Raw genomic sequence first — 16,488 nt, 5'->3', positions numbered from 1 at the left:
ATGGACTACTAATTTAAAAGGTATTTAAGAAGTAAATCTCCAAGGTGCCTGGGAGGCTCAGTCGGTTAAGCATCTGCCTGGAGCTCAGGTCATGATCCCAGGGTCCTGCGATCAAGTTTTGCATAGCCTGTGCTTCTTTCTCTCCCTGTCTCTCATGAATAAATAAATAAAATCTTTTTTAAAAAAAAAAGGAAGTAAATCTCCAGAACTAAATGAATGATTTTTAATTCTTTTTTTCAATTAAGATTTTATATTTGTGAATAAAAGGTGAGATCTTTAAAATTCTCCCTCAGAAATCACAAAGTAACCTTGTATTCAATTTTTTAAAAGACTTTTATATTCTGGTACTCCATCTCACTTTAGGTTCAACACCAGTGCAGATTAATAAAACTTTTAAATAACTGACCCCCAGCTAATCTGTTTCAACCATCATACAAATCAAGTGTGTCTCCTGCTCTTTTGACTTTCAAGTTTCTCTGTAATTAGTAACCCATCTGTGGGACAAACGCTTCTCAACAGGCTCTGGTGATGACAAAAATACTAATGTCAAAGATAACTGTGAGGCATTTAAATATGGTTATTGTGTCAAACGTAAGAGTGAAAAAAGCAAAACTTCTACATTAATATATTATTCTGTATAATTTGGACTTTAAATATTAATTTGAAACGAAATCAGTAAGTACAGTAAGGCAGCATTTGACTGTTTCAACTGTCAAAGTATATGAATTTAAATTAAAAATTGGGGGCTATCTTCTCAGTGCGAAAATTGGAATTGTCATTTATATTTACATCAAGTATTTACTGAGTGCCCACTGTGTGCCAGGCACCATTGCTAGAACGATCATCACACGGCAATGGAATGAAACACGGGAAGTGCAGAACACTCACGTCAACAATCAGGAAATCCAGCCAGCACCATGCATTGGTGAAATACATCTGAAAACCGTATGCGACCCACTTGAGAAGCATTTCCAGGATGAATATGTAAGTGAAAACTTTGTCGGCATATTCTAACATGGTCTTAATGGTTTTTCGCTGCTCAATATATATATCTTCAAAGGCCTGTAAGTGAGAAAATTCCATGGAATTTCATTGTCATAAACTGTCTCTAATTGATGTCTTAATAGAGCAAACCTGCTTCAAGCCTCGTCTCAGGTGCCTGCGACCGGAAGGCTTCGTGTTCCCCATGGTGGCACTGGCTTTGGGGTCTACCTGCAGGCAACTTCAGTCAACCAATGAATTCAAATCATTTTTCAATGTGGGTATCGGAACATCCCAAAGAGCTTTAAAAACCCTGAGAGACTGTCAGGTGCTTCTCTCTACAGCAGGAGGCAGAAAGTGTTGTGTGAGTAGATCTGCGTTGTTCATTACATTAGAATGTTTTCTCTCAGTAATGCAAATGTAGGGCCAGGAGGCAAGGGCCCCTACTCCCATGGTAGCCCTGATAGCCGAGGAAAGAGGAATAGAAGATTATTCCTTCCTCCTCTCTATTTCTCTCGCTCAGCATGGGCACCTATGTGGGAACGTGGGGAAGCTCCCTCTGCTTTGCTCTGCTCTGTGACATTTTGCAGAGCTCTTGGGACACCACGGCGAATTCATTTTCAGGAGCCTCTGGGTGTTCTAGAATGAAAAGATCATTTATCCAACTCAATCCCCTTATAGGAAAAACTATCACAATACCTTGGCCTGGCTTAAGGACAAAAGATAATTTTCTTTTTTAGAGAAAAGGGGAATCTGGGCTTGTGATAAGGGCACAAAGGCCTAAAGTCCTTGCAGCTCAATTTATAGTTGAAGCTGGAAGCCCCTCAGAAGACAGCCATCGTGCCAGCACTTTGGTGAGATTTGACCGAATATAATTGAGAACCAAGAGCTAAGAGAGCAAAGGCACTAGTTACTGGTGAGACCTCAGAGTTCCTTCGCCACTGGCATTTAAATACAGAGCTGACCCTCTTTGCTTAAGTACACCGCAAGACGCAGGATTCGTATCAGAGACGGGCTTAGAGGCCTCAGATACAAGACTATAATCCTAACGAAATCAACTCACCAAACCCTGTAGTGACTAATTGGAAAAATAAAAGAAATGCAGCCATATATATATATCGCCAAATGGGAAAACGGGTGACACTATTTTCATACATTAATTAATATTTTGACTAAACTGACCCTTCCATTGAATGAAATCGAACGTAAATTAAGTTTTAATGCTTTCACTTTGCTACTACTAGTCAGTAATTAAGTCAATCTACTATTTGCTATTTACTGTGAATCAGCATGAACAAGACAAGTGAATTCCCTGCAAAATGGAGCTTATGTTAAGCAGTTTGATATTTAGGTGATAATCCCGTATCATGTCTGCATAATCACACTTAATAAGAACTGCCTCTGATGACACAAAGTCAGAAATATCTTTCTTTAACTATTGCAAGAAACCATAATCTGAGTTTGATTCAATCTGAGACCTACTCCACAAAAATAAAAATTGCTATTTAGTGAGCCTTGCACTGTGTTAAGAATATCACACAATGTCTCTTACTTCACAATCACCATATTTTAAAAAAATGTAACAAGAGTTTCCCTGAGGGGGAACCTGAAGAGCTTCAGTAAAGGAAAAGGAGCAGATATGTCACCTACCAGTGCCCCACTGCTGAGTAGAATCATGAAGACAATGAAGGTTTCAAACCAGTTGTGCTCCACTATCTTATAGCAAGTTTTTCTCAAGTTCCACCAGAGTTTCCCTTTGCCTTCTTCTATGCTTATCTGACAACACTTGAACTTCCGCACACAGTCTACAATAAGTCAAAGTAAATGAAGAAAAAATAGTTACTCTTTGATTGTGTACATTTGTATTGGCGGAAGACTCATCTACGTTATTACCTAATACATTGTAAATAAATAATTACTTTTTAAGATGGCTTCCACTTACACAAATGGAAATCATCTGTGCAGTTTTTAAATCATTCATTCAACAAATACTTTTATGTATATATTACTATGATGGATTATATTACAGATAAAACATTACTATGTTGGATTACTATGGAAACATTACTATGATGGATTATATTACAGATAAAAACATATAGAAAAACTGAAAGAAAAATAAAATCAACAAAAGTTGGTATTTTCATCTTATCCTTATCATTCCATTCATACATGGACATTTGAATTCTAAGTAGTTCACTTAATGGTGTAATATACACATTTCCCTTTTATTGTAAGTAAATAGAATGTGAAAGGTTTCACTTCTCTAAATAAAATTACCAGACTTAACCAGAATCTGTAGAATTTTTCCACTATTATTGAATATGTTGTTTTAATTCTGGCTATTATCAGCAACAATAGTATAAACATCTTTGTGTAATTTATGGATCACTAGATCAAAGGCTTATCAACAAATATTTATTGAATATCTGTTACGTTCAAGGAATTGTACTGGACAAAGCAGACTAGTAGAATGTGTAAACATAGACTTTCTCTTTAAACAGTGTGTATTTTAGGGCCACCTGGGTGGCTCAGTTTCTTAAGTGTCTTGCCTTCAACTCAGATCACGATTCTAGGGTCCTGGGTTCGAGCCCTGGGGTCAGCTCGTGGCTCAGTGGAAAGTCCCTCCCCCTCTGCCCCTTACCACTACCACCCCCACTCATGCTCTGGCTCTCTCAAATAAATAAATAAAATCTTTTTTTTAAGTGTGCATTTTAGATGTGGGACTTTTGCTCACAAATTCTATAGTTATAGATAGCAAAAAAAAAATCACAAATTAAATAAGATATTGTGAGATTTGATTGGTATAGACTAATTTCTGATATTGAGCTTTATAGAGGAGATGAATTTCAGCTTAGACTCTGAGGGATATGTAAGAACAGGTCTAGTACAGGAGTTATAAAAGAATAGAGAAACAATAATATCAATAAAACTTAACGATAGATCTAGAAGTTGCATGAAAGAATTAGGAGTCGAGATAGAAAAAATACTTGGAGCCAATCTGAGAAAAGGAACTGAGTGAGTCAGCTGGAGAATTTAGATTTTATATACTGCCCAATGAGTAAAACACTGAAGGATTTATTTGGGAGTTGTGAAGATTTACCTAATAAGAATACTGATTTAGAATGATCTCTGCCTATAAAAGGCATTGGATGGATAGAAGAAAGAAGATGAAAAAGGAGTTAAGAGTGCATGAGATTCAAACAAGGGTAACAGTGGTAATAGTGGTTAGAAATCAGAAGATACCATTGAGCTGACACACAGAATAGGGGGATGCTGGGGTGTGGGAGATGAGTCACAAGATAAGGCTTTAACCATGAAGAGGGCCCTTGTTCAATGAATAGAAAAATGGAAACCTCATCTTGAAAAGAGCATAATATTTTACTGTATAGATATTTATCAGATACTACTTTATAATGTCAGTCAGCCAGATCATATCCTTTGTTTCATGAAAATTTGGTGATATGCTATAAAAGGTTAATAGCTTCTCAACTAAGAAATAAATAGCATTGTAGTTGTTGTTTCTTTGAGGCAAGATATTTTTCATATTTTTGTTTCCCAAAAGATCAAGATTTACATGCCCTGAAAATATTCATTGTATTAAATTAAATGGAACTAAATTTAGGGGTTGTTTGTTTTTTCCCTAAAGAAGATATGAGATAAAAAAAACAGTTTAACAGAAAAAGACCAATTTTAGCAGGGATGACGAATGCCAAACTTGAAACACTGTTTATTTCTGAGAGGAAAGGCAGAAAGTGGGATAAGGAAGGGGAACAAAATGGGTCTAATCTGTATCTGTTTTATTTATAAATAAAAAGTCTGAAGTGAATATGACCAAAGTATTCAAATTGTTAAAGTGGACTGGTGGGCATCTATGTGTCACTCATTATTATTTTCTATAATGTTAAGTTATTCTATATTCTATACAGAATATATTCTAAAATATTTCATACTTAAGTGTTTTCTTAAACTTTACAAAAGACAAATGTTGATAGTACCATAATTATTATTGCATAATTACTTAATATTTCCTTATTATTGTGGTATAAATGAACATATTGTGACCTAAAAATAAGCTAATTGTCTGATAAAGAGTAAAAACTAACACCACAGAAATTATTTTTGTGATATACCACTTGAATGTTTTGGGAAGTCATATTTTTTTTATAATCAAGTAACTGCACTGGAACATACACAGACTTTTTGAAGAAAATAGCAAAGAGTGACTTCCCTCATAACTTATGCTGAATAAATAGTTCTCCCTCTGAAATTATTTAAAAATTGGTAATTAATATTTAAGTATTTATTTTCACCAATGCATTAAAGTGATCAATAAATATATGCAACATAATCTTCTGTAACAACCTTAAATCCATTGACATCAGTTGTGATTTCTACCATCTGCGTAATTAAATATTCTAAAATTTGCCTAAAGTTTAAATTAAAACAGCTTTAGTGTTCTTAATGTAAACTTGGATAACCCAAATGAAATACTTTTAAAATTAGTTGTAATAAAATTGTATTACTAGTAACAATTTGAGGCAGTAACTATTTTACTTTTTTATTTTTTTTTAGGATTTATTTATTCATGTTAGAGAGAGGGGCAGGGGCAGAGGGAGTTCGAAACAGAATCCCAAGCAGACTGTCCGCTGAGTTACAGAGCTTGATCTCACAACCCTGAGATCGTGACCTAAGCCAAAATTAAGAGTCAGATACTTAACCGACTGTGCCACTCAGACAGTAACTGTTTTTAAAATAAACTTTTGTTTAAGCAATGGTATTGATGATATGGTATTGATTTGAGATCGACATAATAAGCATTATTAAATAGCTGTTAACTAAAAGAATGAGTTGAAGCATCTGGGTGGCTCAGTCAGTTAAGTATCTGCCTATGGCTCAGGTCATGATCTCAGGTCCTTGGATCGAGCCCCACATCGGGCTCTCTGCTCAGCTGGGAGTCTGCTTCTCCCTCTGTGCACTCTTTCTCTCTCTCTTTCTAAAATAAATGAAAAATCTTTTTAAAAAAATTTTTTAAATGAGTTAAATGAGAAGTGATATCCAGGGTTTTAGAGAAATGTTCCTGTTCCTACAACAGGGATTTATGTAAGAAATTAAAAGAATTTCATATCTTGTGATATTGTACTAAATTTTCCTGCCTCTTTGATCATTAGTGGTGCATTCCCACACAGTCTGGACTGGCCGGGTGACTTTGCTTTGGTGAAAAGGTCATGAGAAAACCTGGCAGAAGCAGACGCTTGGCTGATAGGCTTCCTCTCTTGCTCCTGTGCCTTCACCCCAAGAATATGCCCAACCACTGTGCGGAGGATGAGATGAAAGCGGACTGCACTGAGTCAGTCCAACAGTCCATCCAAAACCTTAGGCTTGGAAGAGGGCCTTTCCAAGATCAGCAAAACCATCTAGCTGGCCTCGGACTTGTGAGCACAAACACAAGGTTATTTTGGCTACATGCTAAGAAATTCTGGGTTGTTGGACATATAGCATTATTGTTCAACAAATAACTGATCCATACCTCAAATTACATAATTTTAGCTTTCTTCAGAAAATCTTTTTGGTATTATTGGCCCGATGGCATGGTGCTCCATATTATAAAACTCATAGTTTATTTTGGCATTTCATTATCTACTATGGTTTAAAACCAGTAAAAAATTAATCTTGACAGATAGATATAGGTAACCATTACTCATGGACAGTTTTAAATGTACACTTATCATTTACTCCTCATTGTAAACTGATAAAACAGTAAACAATAAATTACCTCTCTGACCTTAATTTCTTTCTTTCTTTCTTTCTTTTTTTTTTTTTAAAGCTGAAGAGATATGTTTGATTTGGCATTCTCTCTGATTTGATATTCTAGAAGGCCACCAAAACACCAGTATAGTTAGAGGCGTTTCTTAGTTAAACAGTACACACAAAAATAGGAATGTCTGATTACATAAATCATAAATCTTACCTTTCAAAAAATTATCTTTGTTTGAATATAGAAAAAACAAAAACCAAACAAATAAATGAATAGTCACTAAAGACAGATATGATTAGATGGTAGGGAAAGAGGTAAGAGGGGTCCAGTGAGCTCATATGCCTTGTTCCCACTTACCTTCGGTGAAACAGGCTTCAGGTTCAAGGGATTCTTCAGGTTCTACCTCAGGTTGCTCTCCCTCAGCAGGAGCTCCTATATCAACTGTGCTGCCTTCAGATGAACTAGTTGCATTTAGCTTCTGAAAATCAATTTCACAGAAAAGCTTTTAAAATATTTTCTTTAATCTATAATATAAAAATTCAAAAGGCGTGCCCTCAAGTCTTCTGTATGCATTTCCTTGATCTGTAATTCAAGAGTATCTTAAACATAATGCCAGTCCGCTTTAGTAGAGGTGGGGGGTCACAAGATTAGATGCAGTGCCACAGCATTTTTTTTTTAAATATGGTACTAACAAATTAAATAATTTTTTATTAAGCTCATGTATAGAGATTCTGGAATAAAATCCTAAAGAGAGCTCATGTAAGCTGCCAGAGTCATATGGTCATCCGTGATCTTGCTTTTGTAAATTAGCTTGCGAATGGTACAGTTTGTTTTATTCTAAAATTGTGACCCAACCAACGAAAGCTGCACAAGTGTATTTTCATGTCAAATGCAGAAAAGATTGATCCAATGCACATAAACAGCAACAATCTAAATTTATCCACTTTTCATTGACATGAAAACATAGACCACTAGTTGTTATTAAATGTATCTATATTTTTCTAATTCAGAAAAGAGCAGCACATTGTTAGCTTTAGAGCAAGAGCTGGTATTTTGCATTCTCTTTGGCCAATGCACTCCTGTGTTTCATTGTGCATTTGGAAACTACTTGTTACTCTGGCACTCTTACCTGTCCTGTTAATACAGGGAGAAGTGACTCTTTGGCAGTTGTTTTGGTTTCCTTTAGGCTACATCAAAACCACCAAAAGAAAAATATAATAGAAAGAAGTTGTTTTAGACCGTGACATACAACAAACTTTAGCCAGGTCAAGGTGTTAAAGGGACAGGATAAATGAAGGGATACCAGTCTTTATTAGCCTGGTCTTAAAATGCTGCAGGAATGACACAGGGCCAGGTATGAGTGCCACGTGGAATCAGAGTAGTTTGGGCCACAGCATTCTCAGACCTGTTACAATGTTATTACCGTTAGTGCATAACATTAGGAAATGGCTGAGCTGATAAGAGCTACTTTATAAAGGGGATGAGGTAAGCACATGATAAAATGCACACTGAAGTATGTTGAACTACTACAAAGTGGATATTATAGTTGGTACTAGAAACACTCTGCTCATATTTGAGCTAAGGATTATATGGATCTGCTCTGGAAAGATGGTTCCTTTATTTTATGAAAATCATTTTCCTTATTTAAAATATTTTCTTGGCATAGTGATGCTGATGAAGTGAAACTATTTATATATGATAAAGATGAAATTGAAATGCTTTTATCTTGTTTAATTTAACAATACAGTGACAGAAGCATAAATATTAGATATGCCAATCTTCATAGAGCCAGTTTCAGGGCATTTTCTTTAATTTGGCTGAAACAGTTAAATCAAGGATTATATATTATAAAATGCTTGAAGTTCGTTGAATTCTTCTCCTGCTCACCAGGTGTATTTACAATACTAGGTAGATAATCATGGTGTCTTTGTCCTTATAATTTGAATATATTTTGTTTGAAGATGAAATGTCAAAGTGGGACAGTTTATTTCACATATTTTAATTTTTTAGACTTCTAATTTCCTATCCTTTGTCTTTTGGTTAGACTCTTTGATAATATACGGTGTTTACATACACATAATTGACTAAGATATGACCAAACTATCCTCTCATTCCAATCCATCTGACTCACATGAAATAGTTACATATTAGGGAGCTGATGATACTGATTTTTTCACTTGCAGGATGTTGAAACATGGTAATCAGAAGAATTGAAGCTTTGTCATACCTAATCTAGCTGCAAACAGCCCACAAAAAGAGACGGAAAACGTTCCTTTTAAGAAAAAAGGATAACACTGTAAATAGAGATTGAGGGAAGGCCTGGGCGTGAACCCAGGGTGAAAACAAGGATCCATATTTAGAGTACTCCATATGCTCAGGCTGGCATTAGTGAAGGACTGTATTCCAGCCAACGTCAGTGCTGGGCAGGTCACAGGTACTCAATAAATATTGTTTAAAAAATGAATAAATGAATAATAGACTTCTCTATAACAAAATGAAGGTTAGCTCTTGACAGTGATTGGGAGAAGTCATCAGATAACAAATTCCAGTGAATCTTGGTTTGAAATGATCCAGAGGAGCCCTGTAATGTTAACTATCACACCTTTCATTTAGTGCAGCTCCTTAATACTAATACAGAAGTAATGTCTTTTTACTGAAGCCAGGTATTTGTGTATTTAAAGGTCAGGTTACTACTTTTTTATAATAGCAATATGAAACTGTTGGGTCTCTAGAAGACATATAGCACAAGACTTAATCTTCTGAAACAAAGATACTACTTTTGCCATCTCTGTGTCCCTAGTACCTATCACCAATATTTGTGTTTAATAGGCATTTGTTGAATAAATGAATAAATGACCTGTGCATGGAGTCTTTTATTCTTCCAGTAACTACATCCAACACCTCCTTAGGTGCAGAATAATACAAATCCTTTAAGATTCTGAATTGTATAAATAATGGCCAAATAACTTTTAGAATAAGGAGTGCTGCCTGAACATCAAGCTCTCAATTATTCAGACCTAATACGAATCTACAAAGAAAACTGTAGTTGAACTCTGGAGTTCATAAACTTATACTGAATCATTCTGACAGTGTTTTCTTTCTTTTCACTCTTTATAGGTACATCTGCAGTCCCATTGGCGAATGCAATCTTTTTAAGGAGAGGCAATCTCCTCCTTCTCCATCTTCCCTCTGATATGGAACAGCAACCAATCTGGTATCTATTTAGAGAAGGAAATGTGGCTTTAAATATCTTGTCATAAGTTATAATGAGTCAGTAGCTGGACTCTAGATCTTCTATTTTACCAGAATTTCCTAGAAAAATTTCTCATGATTCAAGTAAGACCAATCTTTATCAGTACAAAATATTTAGTAGATGTGATGTGTGGTTAAATGTTGAAGTTTCAAGATAGTGCTCATGATATTATGGATTCCCATGTTTTGTAACAATGAACTTAGTATTAGTTCAATTTATATTCATATTTTTATATGTATTAATGTAGAATAGAACTAAATATTCATTGGAATATTAAATGAACAAAAAGTTTGAACAATAATACTGAGAGGTAGGCAAGAAACTGATTTATAAAATCTTGATAACATCAATCCAGTGACTTCCTTAAAATCACATAAGAGGCAAATATCATAATATAAAATATGTTGACTAAAAGTTAAAATGTGTAAAGAATCCATAAAAATCAAAGGAATCAAATTAAGACTATAAAACTCCAGCTTCAGATATGGTCATAATTATAATAAATCCTAACTATGGTACAAATTCACCAAATAGAACTGTCAAATATACATCATTATATGGAACTTTTAGAACTCAGGTACTTGAAGAATTTTCAAATAAAGGTTGCTTGCAAATGCTGCAAACTAGGCAACATCCACTGTAAAATGCCACGTGTAAGAGACCAAAATATAAATTGCCTAGAAATAGAACCAGTTTTATACTTTTAAGTTCTACACTTGGCAAGTTTTATATTTCCCTTTGGTAAAAGTTAGATGTTTATGTTCCCTTTTCATTTTTTGTGCTTATTTATTAGGAAATAAATGAACTACATGATATTGTTAGAGTGCTCTTGCCTAGTTAAATTTTAATAAAATATGATGTATTCTAATATCAGGATAGTAAAAAAGATCAAACAGGAATAGCCAATTGCTACTTGCTGTGAACAGCATTGGCAATAATTAACTTTCAGGTGGAAATATTACTTGAACATTTGTTTTAATGAAAGTCTCATAATACAGGGCTCTTCATATTGAAAATCTGCGGGATTATTAGAGGAGTTAAGCCAGACAGAATTGTATTTTGGTAAATGATCTAATAAATAAATACTAAGGCACATAATATTTCATTTTGTATTTTTAAACATTCTATCTCTTTTACTTTTCCTATTATTTATATATTATGATTAAACATCAACATGCCAAACTACAGTCTTTCTTTCAGAAAATAAAAGTATTTTTTAAAACAATCACAGCAGAAAAAAGGAGAGAAAATATAACTTGCCATTTTTTTCACAGGCACATTTGTTTCTCATTAAAAATTGAGATACATTTTTAAGGAAATATAATTATTTATAAAGATTGTACATAATATTATAAAGATTGCATATAATTTAGAAAAGAGGTGCATTTTACTCTGATTCAATAAAGGAATTGGGTTTAAAGAACAAAAACTTCAAATATAAAGTAAATCAAATAGTGCGTATCTGAAAAGTTTGACCCACAAAAATGGCAGTCCTTTGTTCCACATGGATCCTATTTCAGATTTACATTTGAAGAGCTCTGGGTTATTTTCCATGAAAAATCTTAACAATAGAACAATGAAAGTTATAATCTTGCTGGCTTTGGGATAAACTAAGGGCAAAGTGGCACATTAATACCAGAAAGGGACTGTTGGTGTTACGGTCTTGATAAGGAAGATGGCAAAACAAAGTATGTGACAAAAGTATCATTATCATTATACTACATTACCCAGAAACCATTTCTGTCTTTATAATGGATACATTACACAATTTTCAAACCATACAGTGTATTTGAAGTATCCTTCTTGGTCCAGCAAAAGTAACCCTTATATCATGTTGGTTTACCCCTCAGCAGAGAGTGCCCCAAAGACACACTTTTAGTTCATTTTGTTCCTACATGAAGGATATTGAGTCTTTTTCTTCCTTAATCACTATGATACTGGAAAACTGTCCCTTGAGGACTAAACATTTCTCAGGATAAAATCATAATGGGTTCTTATTGAATCCTTCTCAAAAAAACATTCGCTCACATCTTTTTCCCTCCTCTACCACTTGTGTTGGAATTTAGTATACACTTTTATATACAGACAGTGTTTCCTGAGGGAGGATAAGAGACATATTCAAAGAAATCGGAAACTGTAATAATGTAAGAGTTAAGAATAAATGAGGTCAATTTAAACCAGTTTGGGCTCAGTTTGTGTTTCACAATATATACTCCAACTAAATCTCCTAAATAAACTGGTATATAATACATCTGATAATCACTTTCTTGGTATACCTGTGTATACAAGAACTTGGAATATGGGATACTCAGAAAATAAGGAAACGAACCTTCCCTTTTTCCAAGAAACTGGGGGAAAAAAGCTATTATCCTAAGGAGTCAAATCCCACACTTTTCTGAAGAATTAATCCATTCTAGGAAAAAAAATTCTCTCTAGTCCCTCTGTATATGTATATCTGTGTTTCATTGTGAATAATTATGTATCTTAGGTCTCATTTGATGTCATTCTTCCAATATACAAGACATCATCATTCAAAGGTCTTAGAGTGCCAGAGACTGAATATTTTGTCCCAAAGTATAAAAGAATACTATGAAAATGACATAATCATTGCTACTTTCCAGAGAGCCAAATATGCTTATATTAGGGTTGTTCTATAGTTTTAATGGCAGAAGAGGAAACTGCACCTAAGAGAAAAGTATTTAATTAATATTTCCTTTTTTTTTTTTTTTACTAGTTTTATCCTGGAACTCTCCTTTGGATATACTGGTGATTCCTCAAACATAACATATACCCAAATAATCATATATTCAGATATTCAAAGAATATATTCTTCACATGCCTGTCTCTAGACCTTTTGTCATAAGTAGTCTGGGCTTACAATAAGCCATATCTATTTTTAAGATAAACTTTTAACTTGAGAACAGTTTTTGGCTTTTAGAATTATTCTAAAAGTAGTTCAAAGATTTCTTGAATGCCCTAAACTCAGTTTCTCCTGTTTTAATTAATATTTCTTAAGAAAATAATTAAATCACATTGAGTAATTTGGTTAACATATTTGAATACAAAACTATGATTTCAACATTAGGAAATGCAAAGGTTCAGCAAATGGACTCCAAACTGGGCTACCCTCATTGCCATGGTCATGACAAGGGAGGTCCTTTCATTTAAAAACACTAAAGGAGCGCACAAGGATTCTCTGTCTATATAGGAGTCTGTAGTGCACTATATATTTACATAACGTTCTTCGGGAGAAATTTCTCTGCAGGTCTGGATGAAATGAGGAAAAACAAAACCACAAAGGACAGAGGAACAATTGAGAAAAGAAGGTGGATTCCAGATCTATTTTCAGAATGAACATACTACCTATAAGACCATAATCTTATTTTTTTGGTGTACAAAAGGCATTTTTTCCCTTTTCTTTCAGTCTTAGGAGTTTTAGGGGTAAATATCAACAGAATTTCCAAGGGAATCATGTTCTAAATGTAAAATACTTTTGGTCAATTGCTAAAAAAGGCAATGCCATTTTCTCTGTAATGAAGCAGACAAAAACTGTACCCATGCTGCTAGCAGCCAAAATGTAAACATTCCAATTCATTTACATTATTACCACATTAAAATACCCTTTCAGCAGTTTGCACATGAATAAGGAATTGCTTTGGTTTGCATATTGCCCTTCAGAAAAACTTAGTATGACACTGAACAAAAATTACCTACAAAGTACACCCATTGGGGCTATATTAAAAAAGAAAAAGAAAAACAAAACAAAACAAAAAAACAGGGCAGAGAAAGCTTTTCTGCAAGTTTTTAAAGAGCACCTACATTTCTCCTCTAAGCCCTTAGCATGTTCAAATCTCTGTAGCATTAAATGGAAATTAAATAAACCATAAAGGCATGCACTTTTATTTTTCAGTGAATATAATTTCTATTAAAAATCTATGTAAGAAGATTAGCAACTAAATCACTGTTTTAAAAAGTTAGGGTTGCCAGACTTGCCTGACCATGCTTTATATGACTCAGCATAAGAGCAGCTGTGCATATTTTTATTTTACTGCCAATGGATGGGCAAGGAATGTAGCTGAGTAACATGCAGGCCAGTCAAAATTCATTTAGAAACTGATTATATTTATATATGTACCACTTGCTTGGGTAACCTGGGTAAAAGTGGTGGCCCGAGCCTTTGGCTGGTTAAAAAACACCAGAGCTGCACTCTTGATGGCTCCAGCTTGATTTTACCCCTGTGAGAAGTAAGAACGGTAAGTGGTGAAGCTTTCCATATTGTACTAGTAAATTTCACTTTGAAAAAAATCATTTAAGCATGGCTTCAACATTAAAACCCTAAAAGAGAAATCAATCATTCAAAATCACAAACTATGAAAGGAATTACATTAAATATAGTCAAATAATGTTGAGTTAAAGCATACATGAGTGCAAATGATAAACTCTAGAGAACTTACAGAAAGTATCAAAGAATCACACAACTTTGTCAAAGACATAGAGGATTTAGTTCAAACACCCAAACAACCTCTGAGTCCACCTGGTTAGTTTGTTCTATAAAAAGGAAATTTTAGGCATTCTAAAATGTTTTAAGTGCCCTATTTTTTCCTTTAATTAAAAAAAAATTAGAAAGGAATATAAATAAGCTTTATACCATTTCTTACTATTCTATATGTGACATTTTACAACACAACCCCATCCCACCAGTTAAAAAAATGAACAACCTGAGGGTTTTGAAGGGTCAGGGGTGGGAGGTTGGGGGAACAGGTGGTGGGTAATGGGGAGGGCACGTTTTGCATGGAGCACTGGGTGTTGTGCAAAAAGAATGACTACTGTTACGCTGAAAAAATAAATAAAATGGAAAAAAAAATGAACAGACAAAAATAACTAGAAGACAGAACACTATAAACAGATTTTCACGTAGGAATATTTGGAATTCTTGGATAATTCTCTCCAATCTCTTTTGTTTTCTAGTATAGAGCTACTAGGTAAGATACAGTATGATTAAAACCTGCACATTTCTCTTTCTAGACTAGTGCCCTAATCTCTTATTGGTTTATGAGTTTATATTTCGGAAGTTGATATAAAGACATACTTGAAAATTTCGGCAAATAATAAGTTTTAACAACCAGGTAACAATCTCTATGGTGGGAATGAATCAAAAGGACTCCACAACCAAAGCAATAAAATAATTCTATTTCCAACAGGCAGCTCAGTTCTCTGCCTCCAATTCCAAAGTATATTATCACATATATTATTTTGTCATACTTAACTGAAACAGAAAAAAATTTAAAAACTTAATGGTAACGGAGAGAGAGAGTCTGGACTTTCCTACCATAAGCCCCCCATGACTGGACATTCCTCCTGTGTCAAACATAATGGTTTGAGGTGAAGTAAATATATATGCAATTTTGGAGAAGCCTAAGGCTTTAAAGTTCCTGAAAATTAAAAAGACTGGATGTCATGTTAACTACACCTCGAAAGATACTCAAACTAAGTCAAAAGTTTAAACTAACTGAGGGCTTTAACATTTGATTCTTCATAATTTATTCTTAGTTTATAGGAAATACTCTAAAATTAAACATACAAAAATAGAAAAAATTGAAAAAAAAAGAAAACTGACTTCCCTTTCGGTAAAGGAAATATTTACTATTTGGTATAATGTCAAGATAATGAGAGGGGGAATATATAGTAAAATTTAATGACCCAGTTCTCTTTTCTAAGGCTGGCTTCAATTTCTTGTAATATATAGTAGGAACAATTAGGATCCACCCTCTTCTTCAGCAGATCCCAACAAACTTATGCTTATCCAAAATTCTGTTTAACCATATATTAAGATATTATTAAATTTAAAAATAATGGCCTTATTAGTAAAGATTTGAGTTCAACTAGTTACAGCAATTCGTTGCCTCAGGCTGTAATGTTTTATAATTTTCCCCATCATTTATTTTGTGAAACTAGTAACTATGGCCTTGTTACTTACCTGTTAATTTTAGCACCTAATGTTTTATAATTTTCCCCATCATTTATTTTGTGAAACTAGTAACTATGGCCTTGTTACTTACCTGTTAATTTTAGCACCTCTATTTAAACTTTCTTTGGGGTGCCTGAGTGGCTCAGTTGGTTAAGCGACTGCCTTTGGCTCAGGTCATGAGCGCAGGGTCCTGGGATAGGGTCCCATGTGGGCAGGCTCTCTGCTCAGCAGGGAGTCTGCTTCTCCCTCTCCCCCGGCTCATGTTCTCTCTCACTCACTCTCTTTCAAATAAATAAGTAAAATCTTAAAAAAATAAATAAATAAACTTTCTCTGGATTTCACATTTAACATCTACTTAATCACAGAATTAGCAATACTTATACTAAAATAAGAAAGAATGAAAAATAGCCTATTCTTCAGTAATTTTAGGTTATTAACATGGGAATACTGACAAACAGCTAAGGTTTCCTTCATAGAAATATATTTTAGTTCATAATTTTATTAACTAATGTCCAATTTTTGTGACTG

The 16,488-nt window shown here is 34.1% G+C and overlaps 1 protein-coding gene across 4 annotated transcripts in view; it reads right to left on the bottom strand.

Moving 5' to 3' along the window:
• The window catches only part of LOC123950930 (sodium channel protein type 2 subunit alpha), a 147,575-nt gene that overhangs the window by 22,226 nt on the left and 108,861 nt on the right, over positions 1-16,488 (bottom strand). For all 4 annotated transcript variants that reach the window (XM_046019434.1, XM_046019431.1, XM_046019432.1 and 1 more), the window contains exons 18-20: positions 7,097-7,217; positions 2,632-2,786; positions 889-1,062 (exon numbers count right to left, since the gene is read on the bottom strand). In XM_046019434.1, coding sequence (XP_045875390.1) covers positions 889-1,062; positions 2,632-2,786; positions 7,097-7,217 — 450 coding nt within the window. The remainder of the gene's footprint in view (positions 1-888; positions 1,063-2,631; positions 2,787-7,096; positions 7,218-16,488) is intronic.

Source organism: Meles meles, chromosome 9 (assembly GCF_922984935.1).
Source record: "Meles meles chromosome 9, mMelMel3.1 paternal haplotype, whole genome shotgun sequence".
Lineage (NCBI taxonomy): Eukaryota > Metazoa > Chordata > Mammalia > Carnivora > Mustelidae > Meles > Meles meles.
The sequence above is the reverse complement of the archived record's forward strand: the minus strand, read 5'-3'. Positions and strand labels throughout refer to the sequence as shown.